Genomic DNA, 17,934 nt, shown 5'->3' with positions numbered 1-17,934 from the left:
TGAAGTAGATCGCAGCCCCCCCTGTGAGGTCTCTGGGTGCTTGGTTAGCATTTCAAACCATCACGGTGGCTGGGAGTGTGGTCCGTCTCGGCATTCGATCCAGCTCGCCAGACCTCCGCCGGACTTCAGGCATCCTCTTACCTCAGCAGAGGCAGGGATGTTCCTGTGCTCCAGGCCGGGGCTGCCACCCCTCTGGCGAAGGCGATCGAACCGTCCCCTCGGCCGAGATGTCCAGTGGCTTCGACAGCCGCACTTCATCATCCCCAAAACCAGGGGTCGCTGCATACCTTGAGCAGCACCTTGCAAGGGTGCCGTTCGGGAGGCGCAGAAGCGCGTCCTGGTGTCTGTCAGACGCCAGGAGTGGTTCATGACAACTGACCGCATACTCTCATGTACAGTTCCCTCGGCACTGTCGAGGGGCTGGCATGTCAGTAAACGGGTCAGCCGGGAAAAAGAGAGCAGCTCTCCCTGGCGCGGAGCTCCCCCTTTTCCTGGTAGAGAACTCAACACTGTCTCCATGACGGCGTGCTCGCTCACGAGCACGCACAGTCAGTGCTGAGCTGCTTGAACTTTCAGGCAGCAGCCAGCGGTCCCCTGAAATCAGTTTCAGAGGCTCCTGGGCATGGTGTCCTCGGGGGTGGCCTGTCCCCCTCGGGTTGACGCACATGGGACCGCGACAGCACTGACTACAGAGATGAGTTCCCTGGAGAGCGTGGCGCACCGGCAGTAGGCGTATCGTCATTACACCTGCTGCCGTCGCATCCTAACCCCGAGCAGGTCTTGAGGCCGGTCGTGGAACGACAGACGCCTCCCTACGGGGTGCGGGTGCGGTGTGCAATGGGCGCGCAGTGTCGGGTCGCTGGACGGGCCCCCGCCTGCGTTGGCAGATCACTGCCTTCAAGTTGCTAGCTGTCCTGCTTGCACTGATGAGGCTCCGGCCTCTCGTGCAGAGCCAGCATACTGGCCCGGACAGCACGACCGGCGTAGCGTACTAAACCTCAGGGTGGCACTCGCTCGCTGCAGTCATCGCAACTCGCCCAAAACGCCTCCTCCCGTGGAGACAGCAGGTGGCAAAGCCCCTGCAGGTCACATGCCCACCGGGCGTCCTGAACCAGACAGCCAAGCGCTCTCTCGTCAGTTGACACCCCGTGGGAAGTGATGACTCCACCCCTGCGGGCTGGCCTGGGTGTGGTTTGGGCGGGCACAGGGGGACCTGTCGCCTCCCTGAACACCACCCAGTATCGCTGGGCATTCCTTGGACGAGGACCCCCTCGACACGGAGGCCCTAGCGCGCAGCCTCCAGTGGAGACAGCAGGTGGCAAGGCCCCTGCAGGTCACACGCCACCGGGTGTCCTGAACCAGACAGCCAAGCGCTCTCTCGTCAGTTGACACCTCGTGCGAAGTGACGACTCCACCACTGCGGCCGGCTTGGGTGTGGTTTGGGCGGGCACAGGTGGACCTGTTGCCTCCCTGAACACCCCCCAGTGCCGCTGGGCACTCCCTGGTCGAGGCTCCCCCCTCGACACGGAGGCCCTAGCGCGCAGCTGGCCGCGGGACAAGCGGAACTACGCTTCCCCCCAGTGAGCTTCATTGCGCAGGTCCTGTGCAAGGTCTGGGAAGGGAGTATCAAGTGCTGCTAGTTGCGCCTTACGGGCCCAACTACACTTGGTCCTCGGAGCTAATACTCCTGACGACAACTCCCCCTGGCCAAATCCCCTGGCGAAGGGCCTACTCGCAGGGGATGGACACGTTGTGGCGTTCGAGCCGGACCTCTGGGTCTGGCTCCTGGATGGGACGAGGAGTTCCTGGATGACCTACCCCCCTCAGTGGTGGAGACTGTCACTCAGGCAAGGGCCATGCCCACAAGGCTGGATGCCTTTAAGTGGCGCCCCTTCTCGTCCTGGTGCTCTTCTCGAGGAGAAGACCCGCGGAATTGCTCGCTCAGGAACGTGCTGTCCTATTGCAGGAGAGGCTGGGGAGTAATCTCCCCTTCCACATTGGAACGTGGGTACCCGCTGTCGCGGTTATCACGTACCAGTTGCTGGTGAGCCTCTGGGGCGGCATGACCTGATTATTAGGTTCCTCTAGGGCGCGAGGGGCTAAGGCCTCGTCCGCGCCCCGTACCCTCTTGGGACCTTAAGGTGGACCTTTGGGTCCCCTTTTTTCGGGCCCTGCCGAGAGCCCCTTCCTCGTTCTGCGAGGGGGGTTGGCTCTCCTGCTGGGGCTCGAGTCCATCCAGAGGGTGAGGCACCTGCAAGCATTCCGTGTCCACCGATTGCCAAATTTCAGGCCCGGTGACTCTCACGTGATCCTGAGACCCCGGCCGACTTACGTGCCCAAAGTTCCGCCGCCCCCCTTTGGGACTAGGTGGTGAACTTGCAGGCGCTCCCACACCGGGAGAAAGACCCAACCTGTACGTGGGGTGTCCAGTAAGCGCATTGCGCCTCTACTCGAACCACACTGAGGGCTTCAAGGCCCTGAGCAGCTCTTGTCTGTTATGGAGGTCAGCAACGGGAGTGCTGTATCCGAGGAGAGTTGTAGCGCTGGGTCGCACACGCCGTCACTACGGCGTGCCGATCCTAGCCCGTGCCCATTTGAGTGACGGTACACTCCGCTCGGGGTGTGACCTCCTCGTGGGCATCGGCTTAGTGCGCCTCTCTGGCAGACATCTGTAGAGCTGCGGGTTGGGCTACGCTATACCTCGCAGAGGCTTACAACCTCCGTGGGGAGTCGGCAGCTCGAGTCTTGCCAGCAGGTGAGACCAGCAGTCGTGGGGCGTACGCCTGCGCATTGCGCCATTCCCCTTCTGAGGTGGACCAGTGCGCTATGGGCTGCCTCCCTTCTTTCCCCAAGGGTGAAGAATAGGCAGTCCGTCCATCCATCAATAGCACTCAGGGCGGCGGGCTCGGCGGAGCAGCCCTGCCGCCTATGGCCGGGTATCAAGCTGAGTTATTACATATAGCTCTAACCGGACCTAGTGCCCCACACGTAGTAACCCCCCACTAGGGTGGTTCCGTCTGAGATGTCGTCATGAGATGGTTCCCCGCGTGGCAACCCATGACCTCCCCAGGTGGACATCCACCTTGCGGCATTCCGCACATACCTCCCATGAGTTCTCCCCTATTTGGTGAGACCATGTTGGTGTCTCCACTGTATTCCCCCCTAGGGTGGGAAGTGGTCTCCGTAGCGCACGTCCTCATTGAAGGAACAGCGCTTACCCAGTAGCCCTACGACTGGATGGCCCTCGCCAATGGGGCCGTCTGAGTTGGCAGAGGGCAGGGGCTACTCATCTTTGCCAAAAGCTCTGGGAGCCCCTGCCTGCCCACTGGAAGGTTACAAATTTCGCGATAGCGCTCACGTGTGGCTCGCCCAGGCCGGTCAACGTCGCTTCGCTAGAGATTGTGACGCGGCTAGTGCCGTGGCGTTTTCCATAGGAACCCCATCTGTCGGCTTCGACACAACGTCGAGAGACCGACAGAAAGGGAACGTCCCGGTTACGTATGTAACCTCTGTTCCCTGATGGAGGGAACAAGACGTTGTGTCCTTCTTGCCACGACAATAGCCGTCCGCTGCAGCAGTCACGAGATGCTCTCAGGCTCCTCAGCACAAAAGGTGAATGAATGAGCACGCCGGCTCCCCTTTTATACCCGGATATCCGGGGGCGGAGCCCGGCATGCAAATTTCATTCGCCAATTTCATTGGCCTTTTCAAAATAGTCAGAGACGATTGGTTCTCAAGGGCGAACCCCATCTGTCGGCTTCGACACAACGTCTTGTTCCCTCCATCAGGGAACAGAGGTTACATACGTAACCGGGACGTTTTCCTGACCTCTGCAAACTTACTTAAAGGTTCAACATCGCCATCTACTGGTGAGATTTATGTATAGCGTAAAGTGTGTCAATGACAATTCTTTCATCATTTCTTTACCATTCAAAACCTGCATATGACTCGTTTATACGTGAAACACAAAAGAAGCTATTTTGAACAACGTTGGTAAACAAACAACATTGAACCCGATTGACTTCCATTGTATGGATGGACACAAAACCACTGAGACATTTCTCAAAATATCTTCATTTGTGTTTCACAGATAAACGAGTCATAGGCAGGTGTTGAATGGTAAAGAAATAATGACAGAATTATTATTTTTAATATATTTAACAAGGATGTAAATCATGGAAGCACCAGGAAGAAGTTTTAAAACAGTATGTATTGTGAAAAGCGTTGTATGTTGTTTCACAGCTTTTGTTTGTCCCGTAAAGGTTCTGAACCTGGTTCAGTCGTATGTCACCCTGCGCGTACCGCTGCACGTGTCTTACGTGTTTCATTCACCTGTTGGCGCCGGCGGTTGGCAACACTTTGACCTGCAGTCGGAGCTGCGTCTCACGTTTGTTTATGACACGGCCATTTTATGGAGAGATGGCATTGGCAGTCCAGCAGAGGCAGAATTACAAGGCAAGTGACTCTGTTTCTGATTTCCATTATCAGTTTAATAATAAAACCGGATAGAATTGATAAGGATGATTTTATGGACTGGCCATCTATCTAGGGTGTTTCCCTGGGATTGCAGGGATGGGTTCCATCACTCCCCACAAGCTGTACAGAGAATAAATAGATTCATGTGGATATCTGAATGTGTTTTTAGGCTCCCTGTATCCCACAAGCATGCGCATCAACGAACATGGCCGCTTGGTTGTCAACTTTCGCACGGAGGCACGCTTTCGTGGACTCTTTGTCACTGCGCACTCAGGTATGTTCATCAGATCAAATAATACAACATGAATGTAATTCATCTGGTTTGAATTTTTTCCTTTATGACATTTGTGTCAACACAGCCACACCTCTTACCTCCATGGTCATGTGCGCGGAGCACCCTGGACTGACCTTTAACCTCAGCTGGGTGAGAAGTGAGCCCACATACAACCAGCCCATGCAGCAGTGGACCTTCATCTCTGACTTTGCTGTAAGTGTTTATGAGTAAAAAATGACCTTAGCCTAATTGTTCATGAAGGCTTTATCGTTGGTCTCTTGACTGTCGCTCATTAAAAATACTTGTTAAAATACATTTCTATAGGTGAGAGACTACACGGGAACGTACACTGTGAAACTGGTTCCCTGCACGGCTTCTCTCAATGTGGAGTACACGTTACCTCCTGTGTGCCACCCCAGAGAGCCAGTTACCTTTGATCTGGACATACGCTTCCAGCAGGTATTAAATCACTCATCAAGGGGATCACAAGAATGTTTGCATTGTAAAGTTCATGGGTATATTGAAATAATGGTTTTTATAGAAAATTATTGTTATGGTGAAAATGAAATGATGTATTTGTCACTTAAGGTCAGTGATCCGGTCGCAGCGGAGTTCAGTCTGAATACACAGATGCTCCTGCTATCAAAAAGAACTCTCTGGCTATCCGACGGCTCCATGGGTTTCGGGCAGGAGAGTGATGTTGCTTTCTCGGAAGGTAAAGAACGACAAACAAAACATCATTTTTGTCATCTACATGCATACTGTATGCATAATTCAGCCGGGAAATATAAATTTATAGATGTGTGTTTAGGTAAAATTCTCATTTTTGTTTTATTCCATGTGATAATAACAATATTTCTCACAAATTTCAAGTTCAATTTGCATTTATGTGCACTGCACATAACACCGCAAACAATTTCATATTCACTTTTAAGCAACACAACAGTCCTATTTCTATATGTCTGAAGGAAATATTTAAACATTATAACCTGGATTTTTATCACAGTTTTCATGTGTCTCTTTATGGTGTCAGTCTTTCAGATTGCTGTTGGATGACTTTGTCATCCCTGAGGTTTCACTTTGTCGAATTCATCCAATACATCTAGAAATGCTGATTTGAAATGAAAATTTTGAATGATCTCTTTTTTTGCGGCTCTATATGCATTAAACAAATGTGCTGCTTTCAGCAAACCTTCATTGCTAAGAACCTTCTGTTAAATCATAAATATAGAAATAGATATATTTTATCTATAAAATTTTACCTGTTATACAATATATATAATTTTTTGCAACTTAATTTATTTTCTAATTATTTTCATGTTATCTCTTTAGTAGCAAAATTAAACATACTATACATCACATGTACTTTGACTTGTATTACTCACAGGTTCTCAGAATGTATTAAGCATGAACCAAACTTGTTTAATAAACAAAAGTAATATAATTAGATTTAAATAAAAATGTTGAAAAAGAAAAAAATAGATCAAATAAATACAAATAATAAGATCGATAAATAATGAACAATTTATCAAAACACCAGAATAACTTATGTCATAGCACTACTTAACCCAAGGGAGTGAGACAGAGATCGTGTCATATTCCTTTCAGGTATATCTTATAACTCTGTGAATACCTTGTAAATGGATCATAACTGGATAGTATATCATATATTGTTATTATTATAGGAATAATATTTGTATCTTTCACTTATTTGGATCTCTTTTTTTCTTCAGGGGATGTCATCTATGGCCGCATAATGGTGGATCCTGTTCAGAATCTTGGAGACTCGTTTATCTGTAACATTGAGAAGGTGTTCCTCTGTACAGGGGCTGATGGATACATTCCAAAATACAACCCAGACAACTTTGAGTTTGGCTGCTTAGCTGACTCACCGTCTCTTTTGTACAGGTTTAAGATCATTGTAAGTATGGCCAGTTTCCCTGGGATTCGAACACTCGAGCTTGGTGTTGTCAAGGTCAGTTCTGTCCAACTTATAACTCTTTATCTTTTAGGACAAAGCTCAGCCAGAGACGCAAGCGAGAACATTCGGGAGCATTAGTTTCAATGCGTATATTGCTGTAGATGATCCTCAAGCGCTGGCTCTAGTGAGACAGCCAGGCTCTGATGGCTTTAGACTGGACTCCACAGCTTTGTTTCAGGTAAAAATAAACGTCCTGAAGCACAACAACAACATCAAGCATTTTAAGTGTAATGTTCATGATCACGTTCTAACTCTCTCCAGGTGTCAGCAGGAAGAGAGTGGTACATTCACACTATTTACACCGTCCGATCCAGAGATAACGCTAACCGAGGTATTGGGAAAAGAAGTGTAGAATATCATTCTTTGACACACAGCCGCCACTCCGTTTCCACCAGCCAATCGCGCAACAGAAGGTCAGCCAATGGTGTTTCAGATTTGGCAGAGGGAATCGGTGCAGAGAATAACCGTGGCACAAACATCTTGCATATAGCGCTGGACCACAGCTCTCAAAATCATCTCAATCTTGACCGGGAATCCCAAGCTGAGGGTGTTGTTCCCAGAGAACTGAATCACAGGGAGAGCAGCGACGATCGGCTTGTGGTAATCGTAGGAATTTTGGTCACACTTCTCTTCACCGTTTTGCTCATTATTCTTGTCGTTCTGGTAGTGCGATCTCGGCAAAAAAAGAACGTTACGGAGACCCCGAAAAGCTCCAGCAGCACAGAGCCCATGATGAGACAAGTTCCCGAAAGCAACGACAGTTCCGAGGTTTGATTTGATTTGTTTTTAGTGTGCAAGTGCCTCCATCGCGCGAGCACGGAAAAGACACATGGTGACTCGGAGTGGTTGTGCTCTACCTCTCCTCTGGACATGTCCAAAAGTGTACTTGAAATTCATAAGCACTTCTGTTGTCACTGCATTAATTATTCCTTATAGAATATTGTCAATAGGTAGCAACAGTCTTTTGTATTTTACTGCTATGATGGTATTAATCCAAATGAGAATTTTACTTTATATCCAAAGGTGCTAGATGAAAGAAAAAGATTGTATAAGTGCAGATTGTTTTCAGTCGTCGAAAAAGTTTAATGGTATTGAAAGAAAGGAAACGCATATATTACTGGATGGATAATCTTATTGATGACGTGAAATAGGTTTTTATCGCATTTGTTTATTTTTCGCTCCTCACATGGCAGAGGAAATGTACTGTAATACATTTTATAACGTGGAATGTGTTTATGCTGTTAGTATTCTTTTCCAAAACAAAATCACATTCTTACTACTGTTTCTGTATTTTAAGTATTTATGGTCACGATCGAGGTTGCATGGTTTCCTTTATATCCACACTTATTGTGTAAAAAATGTATTATAGTGTAAATTCTGATAAAATGTTGGGGAAATCAAAAGATGTACGCCTGTGATATTTCTTGAACATTACACACACAGCAAACATACCAGTTGAGATGTTATTTTGGGAATACTTAGTAAGGTTTTTTATTTAGGTATTTATTAACATTAATTATTTCATTTATTCATTCCGTTGATTTTAGTAATGTCAGTACAAATATTTGTAAATCTCAATACAACATAAACATGAAAGCTGTGCCGAGTTACATAAATAAAAGTTCAGTGACTGAAAGTAAACAAGAAAGTTGATTGTTTCTGTTAGTATTATTTATGCTAATTGTAGTTCATTTAAGAAACCAAAACAAAAGTTAACTTAACCTGTATAAAAAGAGGAATGTGTTTATCTCCAAAAGCTGTGAAAAACTTATTCAGGGCAAATAAAAGAAAGTAAAATGTCAATCTCATTTTTAATGATGACAGGACCTGGATGAATGTTCTCTTTGTTGTAGTGACAGGCTGTCATTTGCCACACATCCAAAATATAAACACCAACATCCTGAAAAGCCCACCGTAGAATTCTGTCCAACTGAAGAGAATACCAGTCACTGGTAAACACATCCTATTACAAAGACAGAAAAACAGCTAATGCCAATCATAAATATTTACTATTTACATGTATCTGTAGTTATGTGTGTAATGTATGCGTCACAATAACCTTCTATGAATTGACCATCGACAGATAATAAGTGTCATCTTTCTGTAGTGTTTTTATATTTAACTTGCAACAGCTTGCATACCTTAAAGCCAGTGTTGACAGTTTTGAGGATAACTGTAGTTTCTGGTGCTCGCTTTAGTAAATCTAGGACAGCTTTTCGAACCCTCAACACTCTGTGGATGAAGACATCTAAAGGAAATGACGTGAAGTGGATCCCCAGATGAAATACAACAACGGTGTGAGGTCCTCCCGTCAGGTCATCGATCTCATTACTGGTGTAGTGAAGATTAGTCATTTCTGTCTTCTTACAGCGCAGTGGAATACCGTGAGCTCTCCAGTGTAAGTCGATGTTGTTGCCCACATCCACTGCTATAAGAGGTCCTGCCTGATATAAAACATGCAGATTCATCGGCTTCAAACCTGCGAAGAGGAAAACCAACAGCGATGATCCCAAAATGATTGCATCCATAAAACTTATTTCATTGACAGACAAGCCATTACATTACAATCACAATAAGCATCACTATAGGCATTTTTATCAATTGCAAGGATCTGTCTCACTTGGTACAGCTTTCAGCAAGAACTCAAACCACTGTCTCACGGTAGAATCTCCCATCATGTAGATGTGTTTGTCTTTCAGGCATTGAGTTGTTGTTTCGGGAGTAAAATGGCGAGTTTTACACACAAAGGACGTCCACACATCATTCAGATAAAAGCCTGCTGGAACTGGCGAGTTCAAACCAGGACGACATTTCTCTCTTACATCTGCACATTGAAGTGAAAGAGACTGTAAGTCATATAAATCTAATGTTCATTTTATTTGTTTTGTATTGTTAATTCAAGTATCCAAGCTTTTGCTAAGTCTTATTTCATCCAAAAATCCATCTAAACAAACAGATTCAGATGACACTCGTGTGCATATATAAGCATTCATTAAAGGCCAGCATACCAATACTTGTACTTCCATTTTTCACATTAGAAGGAAGAATCATGACTGTGCTTTTTTGTCCGTTGATACCTTTGTTGCTTGGATTCCTGCCAAAGATAATTTTTTTAACATACTGCGTTCCCATATAAATTATAAACTAAATATAAATATTAAATACAATATAAACATAATGCAATAAATGCAAATGAGAAAAATGAAAAGCATCATTAAGTCTCACAAAAACTTTGCTTCTTCTGCAGTCACATGATTGATGTACTCTGCAAAAGAGTGGTACTGTTATGAACTGTGTGGAGAGAACCCAATTGCAGGCAGCGAAACGAGATGAAGGGGTTAACAAGGGATTTATTCAAAAAACAGGAACAAAACCAAAGCCCACAATGGGGTAAAAGAACATACAAGACTAGAAGGAGGACTTAACAAAAAACCACTAAGACTGACATGAACTCTCACAAAGACTAGCAAAACCTTTCTAAGACAAAGACTCCAAGACTCCAAGACATGACATGGCAAAAAGTCTGAAACATGTACAACGAACCAGCACAAGACAATGAACACGAGGATGTTTTAAAGGGAGACAGACAAAGGATAATTAACAAGGGTCAGGTGCGGGTACTGAAACACTCAGGGAAGGTTAACGAGGAAACGAGATGGCGGGAAACACTGACGAGACACGAGAAAGCACATGGCTTTCTCACACAAAACCTAAGGCTATGCCATGACTCCGCTGCAAGACCAAAAATAAACATGACATGATAGCGGAATCATGACATAAGCCCCCCCTTAAATGAACACCTCCAGGTGTTCATCAAGGGGTAGACTAACAAGACAAGACAGACTGGGAACACGACAATACAAGGCAAAACAAAGAAAACAATATCAGGGGCAAACAAGCAAGCAAAATCACAGGGTTGGGGTGAGACAATAAAAATAATAAACATGGGAGGGGGGGTGGGGGAACAACAAAGTTCACGGGAGGGTGTCCAAGAGGGTAGGGATAGGGTGGGACAGTCCTAGTTCCCGGGGGCGCTCGCGAGCGTGGAATCCCCGGGGACTTGATGGGAGAAGTCCTCGGGGGAACTGTTCTTGTTCCCGGCTTGAAGGCCGGCTGAGCCACAGGCTGGAAGGCCGGCTGGGCAGGACTGGGTGCAGGACTTGACGCCGGCTGGAAGGCCGGCAGGGCAGGACTGGGTGCAGGACTTGACGCCGGCTGGAAGGCCGGCAGGGCAGGACTGGGTGCAGGACTTGACGCCGGCTGGAAGGCCGGCAGGGCAGGACTGGGTGCAGGACTTGACGCCGGCTGGAAGGCCGGCAGGGCAGGACTGGGTGCAGGACTTGACGCCGGCTGGAAGGCCGGCAGGGCAGGACTGGGTGCAGGACTTGACGCCGGCTGGAAGGCCGGCAGGGCAGGACTTGACGCCGGCTGGAAGGCCGGCAGGGCAGGACTTGACGCCGGCTGGAAGGCCGGCAGGGCAGGACTTGACGCCGGCTGGAAGGCCGGCAGGGCAGGACTTGACACTGGAGTGGGTGGACTCGGGACCACCGGACTCGGGACCACCGGACTCGGGACCACCGGACTCGGGACCACCGGACTCGGGACCACCGGACTCGGGACCACCGGACTCGGGACCACCGGACTCGGGACCACCGGACTCGGGACCACCGGACTCGGGACCACCGGACTCGGGACCACCGGACTCGGGACCACCGGACTCGGGACCACCGGACTCGGGACCACCGGACTTGACGCCTCAGGAGACCCTCTGGACGATCGGGCCCTCCTGCTCGTATGGCGCCCCCCCAAAAAATATTTGGGTTGAGTCCCGGTCTTCTCCTCCGGCTGGAGCTTCGGGCTGGACAAGTCAAAGGGTGCAGAGGGTGAGGAGAGGCCCACAGCCCCGATTCGCCGGGTACGGCCCTCGGGGATGGCGGCCAGTGGAGAGATCGGTTGGGGTGAGACCCCGGACTCAGAGCGAGCATTGACGTACCGCCACAGGTCGTCGAGTTCCGGAGGTCCCAATGACCTCATCTCCGCCCGCGAAAGTGGGTCCCTCAGACCGGCATTAAAGAGCACCGCCAGCTCCTCTTCTCCCATGTCCACATCAACTGCGACATCCAGGAATCTCCCAAAATAGTCCTGCAGGTTTGAGTTCCCTTGCTGGATGCCGCAGAGTAGACGAGGCTTCCGGGATCGTGCCGAGGTCATAGCTGCCTGCTGGGTTCAGTTCTGGCTGGTTCGTTCTGTTATGAACTGTGTGGAGAGAACCCAATTGCAGGCAGCGAAACGAGATGAAGGGGTTAACAAGGGATTTATTCAAAAAACAGGAACAAAACCAAAGCCCACAATGGGGTAAAAGAACATACAAGACTAGAAGGAGGACTTAACAAAAAACCACTAAGACTGACATGAACTCTCACAAAGACTAGCAAAACCTTTCTAAGACAAAGACTCCAAGACTCCAAGACATGACATGGCAAAAAGTCTGAAACATGTACAACGAACCAGCACAAGACAATGAACACGAGGATGTTTTAAAGGGAGACAGACAAAGGATAATTAACAAGGGTCAGGTGCGGGTACTGAAACACTCAGGGAAGGTTAACGAGGAAACGAGATGGCGGGAAACACTGACGAGACACGAGAAAGCACATGGCTTTCTCACACAAAACCTAAGGCTATGCCATGACTCCGCTGCAAGACCAAAAATAAACATGACATGATAGCGGAATCATGACAGGTACACACGGGCGCTGCATGGCAGGGATTTGGGTCTCTGGCAGCGCCATTCCTCTCCAGTGCGAGAATCCTTATATTCACAACAGCAATTTCCTTTTTTTATTCTTTCTAATCCATTTTTGTCTGACTTCACATTACACAACACTGTTTCTTTCAGCTTAATCCCATTTGGTCCTGGTCCTTCAAAGTATCCAAAGAAGGACACTCTGTCAGAATCAGTTTCTGTGTGATGCTTGAGGACCTGCACAGCTTCACTGGAGTGGATCAGACGCACAGCCACCTGTGCCGGTCCAACCCACGGCAGAAGAAAACGCACAGAGTAAGAGCCGTTGAGCAAGTCCATCACCTCCCCAAACACACTGGCCTGTGACACAAGAACATCTCAAACAACCAGATATGCATAAAGATATAAAATGTGTACTGTGTAAAAGATTTTGTACCTTTTTAGAATAGAACAGCTTTGCTTGAAAGAAGTCCCCTCCATAAGGTTTGGAATCATTGTTAAAATTTCTCGCATGGATCGTAACATAAAGCTCCTCCCCTATTTGATAGCTGTCTTTCAGGTTCTGAATGATGAATGTGGAGTGAGCTGGACTTGTACTCATGGACACATCTGTGACTGATCTGTCTGGTCCAGCCCAGTAGAGAGTCTTCTGTAAACTGGAGTAACGTTCTGAACTGATTCCAAATTCAGAGTAAAATGAGCTTGTTAGTTTCTCTTCTGAACTGATTTCTGAGACACTGTTAGCATGAGATGTGGGGGAGTTTGGGAAAATAAATGTATGTTTCTTCCTTTCACTGCCCAAATATGACCACACAACCTACAAACGTGTAATAGATGGTTAATCAACAGTCAAGTGTCTCACTTCAGAATCATGAAATAATCATCAAAATAAGGTTTTAACTAAGCTTCAAGAAATTATTGATGACATTACATTTAAAGAAATGTAATATACTGTACCCATTACTGTTCTTTAATATGTCAGAAAAGCATACAATATTCACCATAATTTAATGATGAAATTATAATTCATCCGAAAAGTGTAAAGTTTACATAATCCATAATACACAACTTTGTTCCCCATCTTGTGCAACTGTCATGATTAAGAACAGAACCCAAGCACAGGCAGACGAGTATTAAATAACAAAACTTTAATGAAACCAAAAACCCTCGATCGGGAAAACAAGAACCAAAAAAGACAAAGATGCAAAAGAAGACTTCCCACAAGGGGGACCAAACAAACAAGGTCTTTTGAATAATAAATAAACTATTGTCCATAAACTTGAGCACAGGAACACGGGTAATCCAACTGGTGAGTGAAAACGAACAATAATGACAATTAACCGACAAGGGACAGAGGGAAACGTCTCAGTTACATCTGTAACGTTGTGAGAGACTGATTGGGTTTTGATCTTGAGAACCTCTCATCTCCGAGATTAATTTATAAAACACCAATGGGCTTGGCGAATGGCACACGCACGCCAGTCCCCGCCCGTACATAGAGGTATAAAGGAAGATGGCGGCGGTCATTCACTTACCCTTTGTACTGAGGAACCTGAGAGGGCACTCCAGGTCGCTGCAGTGGTTCGGCGCAAGGTTGTGGCATGAAGACATGACGTTGTGAGAGACTGACTGGGGATATCTCTACACGCCACGGTGCTGCGGCGTATATCGACCTCCAGCGTTGTGACCCTGACTAGGCTAGCGAGTCACCAGAGTGCTATCACGAGATGTAATCTTCCAGTAACATTGTAGTGGTCATACTGAGAAGCCTGTAATGACGGTCATCACGGACAGTGGCATACGCCTCTAGTATTGAGGTGCTGTCCGGAGCCGACTAGTGGGGAAACACTGCTCTCCTCTTTGAAGAGTGTGTGACGGAGGTCGCATCCTACCCAGAGGGGAGGTTATATGTGGAGACACTAGCATGGTCTCACCGTTGGGGAGAACAACATGCGACAAAGGTGTCAGCCCAAGTAGGGGGACGAATCCACCGGCAGGGAGGTCACAGATTCACTAATCGGAAAAATCAGGAGTGAGGAATTCAACACACGGGACGACCCAGAGGGGAGTCACTACGTATGGGGCACTAGCCCTAGTACAGGGGTCTACCTGAGTAGGAATGACTCTACCTATACTGGACCTGTTTCCAACAGACGGCTCGTCAGTGCCAGATCGACTGCCAGCAACTCTAGGCAGTTGATACACCAACGCAGTCGGGGACCCGTCCACTGACCCGATACTGCGTGCCCATTTGCACACCCCACCCTTGCAGGGAGGCGTCTGTCGTTCCCACAACACACCTCAAAACCTGTCCGGGCGGCACCCCCGCTCAGAGAAAGGTAAAATCTGACCAGGGTCTGAGTATGCGAAGGCACTGAGGCGTTACCGTGAATCAACCCAAGGGGGATGACCCCTGTCAAGGACGCCATGTGCCCCAGGAGCCTCTGAAGTTTTTCAGCGGAGTAGAGGGATTCCGCTTGATGGACCTCAGTCAGCTCAGCACCGACTGTGCACGCTCGTTGATGAGACGTGCTCTCATACGGACAGAGTCTAGTTCCATATCAAGATAAGAGGAGCTCGGCGCAGGGGAGAGTTTGCTCTTTTCTCAGTTCACCCGGAGGCCCAGGCGGTCTAGGTGCCGAAGCACAAGGTCCTTGTGAGTACATAACACATCTCGCGAGTGTGCTACAATAAGCCATTTGTCAAGATAGTACAGTACCCGTGGCGACAGGGCCAGACCGAAGGGCACCTGACAACCCAAAGGCGGGAAATTGGGGAAATCCTCCGCATCCGATGCCAGCAGGCAGCTGTCCGATGCAACGACAGAGATTCCGTCATCATCCCTGTATGAAGTCTTTCCACTACGAGACGGCCGGCTGCCGCTCAAAGTGGATGAACCAGGTGAGCGTGAAGGGGTATGGATGGTCCGCGAGCCCGAGGCTGACAGCACGACATCAATAGGAGTCCCCAAATAACCCCCGCCGCTCGCCAAAGTGGTCAACCTCGCCGAAACGGAAGCTGAACACGCCTGGGAAGCAGACGGCGCTCTCCAAAGAAGCGCTCGAAAGAACGTAGCCAACCGTGACCGCAAAACCCTGATTGCCATGTACGCACACACAGGACATGTCGAATCAGTGAAACCTGCCTTCGAGACATGCTCGCAGCCACGGGATCTTACCTCTTAAGGTCTGCAGCTCTCTGCCGAAACGCTCAGGGGAAGTCCACCGAGAAGGAGAAGTCCGCTGCTCCACGTCGTAAATCCAGCAGGTATTAAAAGTCTCGAAGTAGAGTAAAGTATTCGAGAGCATGTGACAAACACAGGTTCCGAAGAACAAAGGATAAGTGAATGACCGCCGCCATCTTCCTTTATACCCGTATGTACGGGCAGAGACTGGCGTGCGTGTGCCATTCGCCAAGCCCATTGGTGTTTTATAAATTAATCTCGGAGATTAGAGGTTCTCAAGATCAAACCCCAGTCAGTCTCTCACAATGTTGAGAGACCGACTGAAAGGGAACTGGGGCTAGGTGAAGGGGAACACTGGTGATCGAGGACTGGTGATCACACAGGGAGAGTGGCGGCAGGTGACATGAATGAAACACTAAAGGAAAGCTAACACGAGGATTGCCCGAGGCAGGTGAGGGGAATGAAATAGTAAGGTAAAGATGGACCAGGGATGGTGACAAGACTAAACATTAATGCGCCACAAACAGGGAAACAAGAGGGCGGGGCTAAAGGACACCGGAGAGAGAGCATGGCGTGACAAACCAAAACAATGCTCTTTCTCCACACAAAACACATGGGACTGACATGATCCTGCCACAAGACTCGAAAACCAAGACAAGGAGAGGCAGAATAATGACAGCAACATGTACATATTAAATAATATAATTAAATTGAGTTTCTTCCTCATTCTCAGATGCACAAGGCATTTTTTTACTTTAACTTGTGAACTTTTAACTTTATTTTAAAATTTGGCCAATTTCATCAAGAACTTAGAGCAAAGCAGTAGAGGGATTCAAACACACACAAAACCATGTTTAAAAAAAGGAAGAAGATAATCGTAAGGGCTATACATTTCTAAAGTTGTGGACTGGCTCACCAGAAAGCAAATCATCCCAGAGCACATCCCAGTAAACAGCATCCTTAAATATGATCTTTCCTTGTGAACTGTGAAATCAATATTTTGTTTCCATATGTTAAACAACAGTTTAAACAAAAATAATAAATTTCTTGGTATAGCAACAAAAAAAGAATAGAATGGATAACTTACTGTATTGTTCTCGAGATTTAAGGTCCATTTTATTATCAGAAAAGCATCCGTAACATAACAATTGCTGCTTTCAGATTTTTTAGTTGCTTTATTATTGTCATGTGGAAGAATGTGTTCGACCTAAAGGAAGCATTTTGTAAAGCATTTTGTCTACAAAGTCGAGTAATATGCCCGTGAGAGGATTTGTGGGATTGTAAGTGTACTCACACACCCAAAACTGTATTGTTCCATTGTCGTGAGCAGCATTGATCAAATTTCTTCTGCTACACTGGAAACTCGTGGAGCGCCCTCCATCCTTGATTTTCACAGTCCATTTAGATCAGGGGTGGGGAACCTTGATCCTGGAGGGCCACTGTCCTGTATAGTTAAGCTCCAAGCAGGTAAAACACACGCCTGTTGTGAAGTTTCTAGTAATCCTGAAGACTTTAATGAGCTGGTTCAGGTGTGTTTGTTAAGGTTTGAATTAAACAGGGTTCCCCACCTCTGATATAGATCATTCATACGTCCTTTATGATTGCGGACTTTGACCGATATGCAGGATTCATGTTAAACATTGTCAGGCAAGCTGCTAATAAACTATTTCACAGTTGGTCTATCGGTGCTTTTACAGATCTTTTCAAGTATCTTTTGCTGTCTCCACGACAATTGTTTTTCTAGGTGTACTGTATGGCAGGTGGTGCACAAGTTACATCATTAGTTATAAAAAATGTCTTTGAGTTAGAATTGATCTGCTTTTGGCGTCTGACCGGGGTTGTATCTTCTTATTGGTGCTGCTAGGCCTTAGTTCACATTCAACACCACTGACCACAGCACACCCCAGAGAACTGAATCACAGGGAGAGCAGCGACGATCGGCTCGTGGTAATCGTAGGAATTTTGGTCACACTTCTCTTCACCGTTTTGCTCATTATTCTTGTCGTTCTGGTAGTGCGATCTCGGCAAAAAAAGAACGTTTGTTTATTTTTCACTCCTCACATGGCAGAGGAAATGTACTGTAATACATTTTATAACGTGGAATGTGTTTATGCTGTTAGTATTCTTTTCCAAAACAAAAACACATTCTTACTACTGTTTCTGTATTTTAAGTATTTATGGTCACGATCGAGGTTGCATGGTTTCCTTTATATCCACACTTATTGTGTAAAAAATGTATTATAGTATAAATTCTGATAAAATGTTGGGGAAAT

General features: G+C 47.3%; 2 protein-coding genes across 2 annotated transcripts in view; one reads left to right on the top strand and one right to left on the bottom strand.

Annotated features, from left to right (window-relative positions):
• frem2b (FRAS1 related extracellular matrix 2b) overlaps positions 1-8,208 on the top strand; it is a 66,488-nt gene extending 58,280 nt beyond the window's left edge. Inside the window, exons 17-24 of the mRNA XM_079481919.1 lie at positions 4,263-4,455; positions 4,646-4,750; positions 4,836-4,963; positions 5,075-5,209; positions 5,339-5,465; positions 6,484-6,671; positions 6,763-6,909; positions 6,993-8,208. Of these exons, the coding sequence (XP_079338045.1) occupies positions 4,263-4,455; positions 4,646-4,750; positions 4,836-4,963; positions 5,075-5,209; positions 5,339-5,465; positions 6,484-6,671; positions 6,763-6,909; positions 6,993-7,505 (1,536 nt within the window). The 3' untranslated portion in view covers positions 7,506-8,208. The remainder of the gene's footprint in view (positions 1-4,262; positions 4,456-4,645; positions 4,751-4,835; positions 4,964-5,074; positions 5,210-5,338; positions 5,466-6,483; positions 6,672-6,762; positions 6,910-6,992) is intronic.
• On the bottom strand, positions 8,202-17,227 carry LOC306908081 (NXPE family member 3-like). Its single transcript, XM_079480670.1, has 10 exons — positions 16,960-17,227; positions 16,749-16,868; positions 16,578-16,645; positions 12,914-13,294; positions 12,473-12,837; positions 11,697-11,859; positions 9,740-9,875; positions 9,352-9,555; positions 8,873-9,210; positions 8,202-8,694 (listed from the first exon to the last, which is right to left on the bottom strand). Exons 2-10 carry the CDS (start codon positions 16,774-16,776, stop codon positions 8,500-8,502), a joined length of 1,878 nt encoding a protein of 625 aa, XP_079336796.1. The 5' UTR covers positions 16,777-16,868; positions 16,960-17,227; the 3' UTR covers positions 8,202-8,499.
• Between the last annotated feature and the right edge of the window lie 707 nt (positions 17,228-17,934).

The sequence above is a fragment of the Barbatula barbatula genome (genome assembly GCF_947034865.1).
Source record: "Barbatula barbatula genome assembly, chromosome: 19".
Lineage (NCBI taxonomy): Eukaryota > Metazoa > Chordata > Actinopteri > Cypriniformes > Nemacheilidae > Barbatula > Barbatula barbatula.
The sequence above is the reverse complement of the archived record's forward strand: the minus strand, read 5'-3'. Positions and strand labels throughout refer to the sequence as shown.

Excerpts from the sequence above, each read along its gene's own strand:
- LOC306908081 (XM_079480670.1), bottom strand. The coding sequence starts at position 16,776 with ATGGACCTTAAATCTCGAGAACAATACA. Across the intron at positions 11,860-12,472 it reads TGCAGCGCCCGTGTGTACCT|ATTCCTGGATGTCGCAGTTG; the intron begins GTCATGATTCCG and ends CTATTTTGGGAG. Across the intron at positions 9,211-9,351 it reads CTTGCTGAAAGCTGTACCAA|GTTTGAAGCCGATGAATCTG; the intron begins GTGAGACAGATC and ends TCCTCTTCGCAG.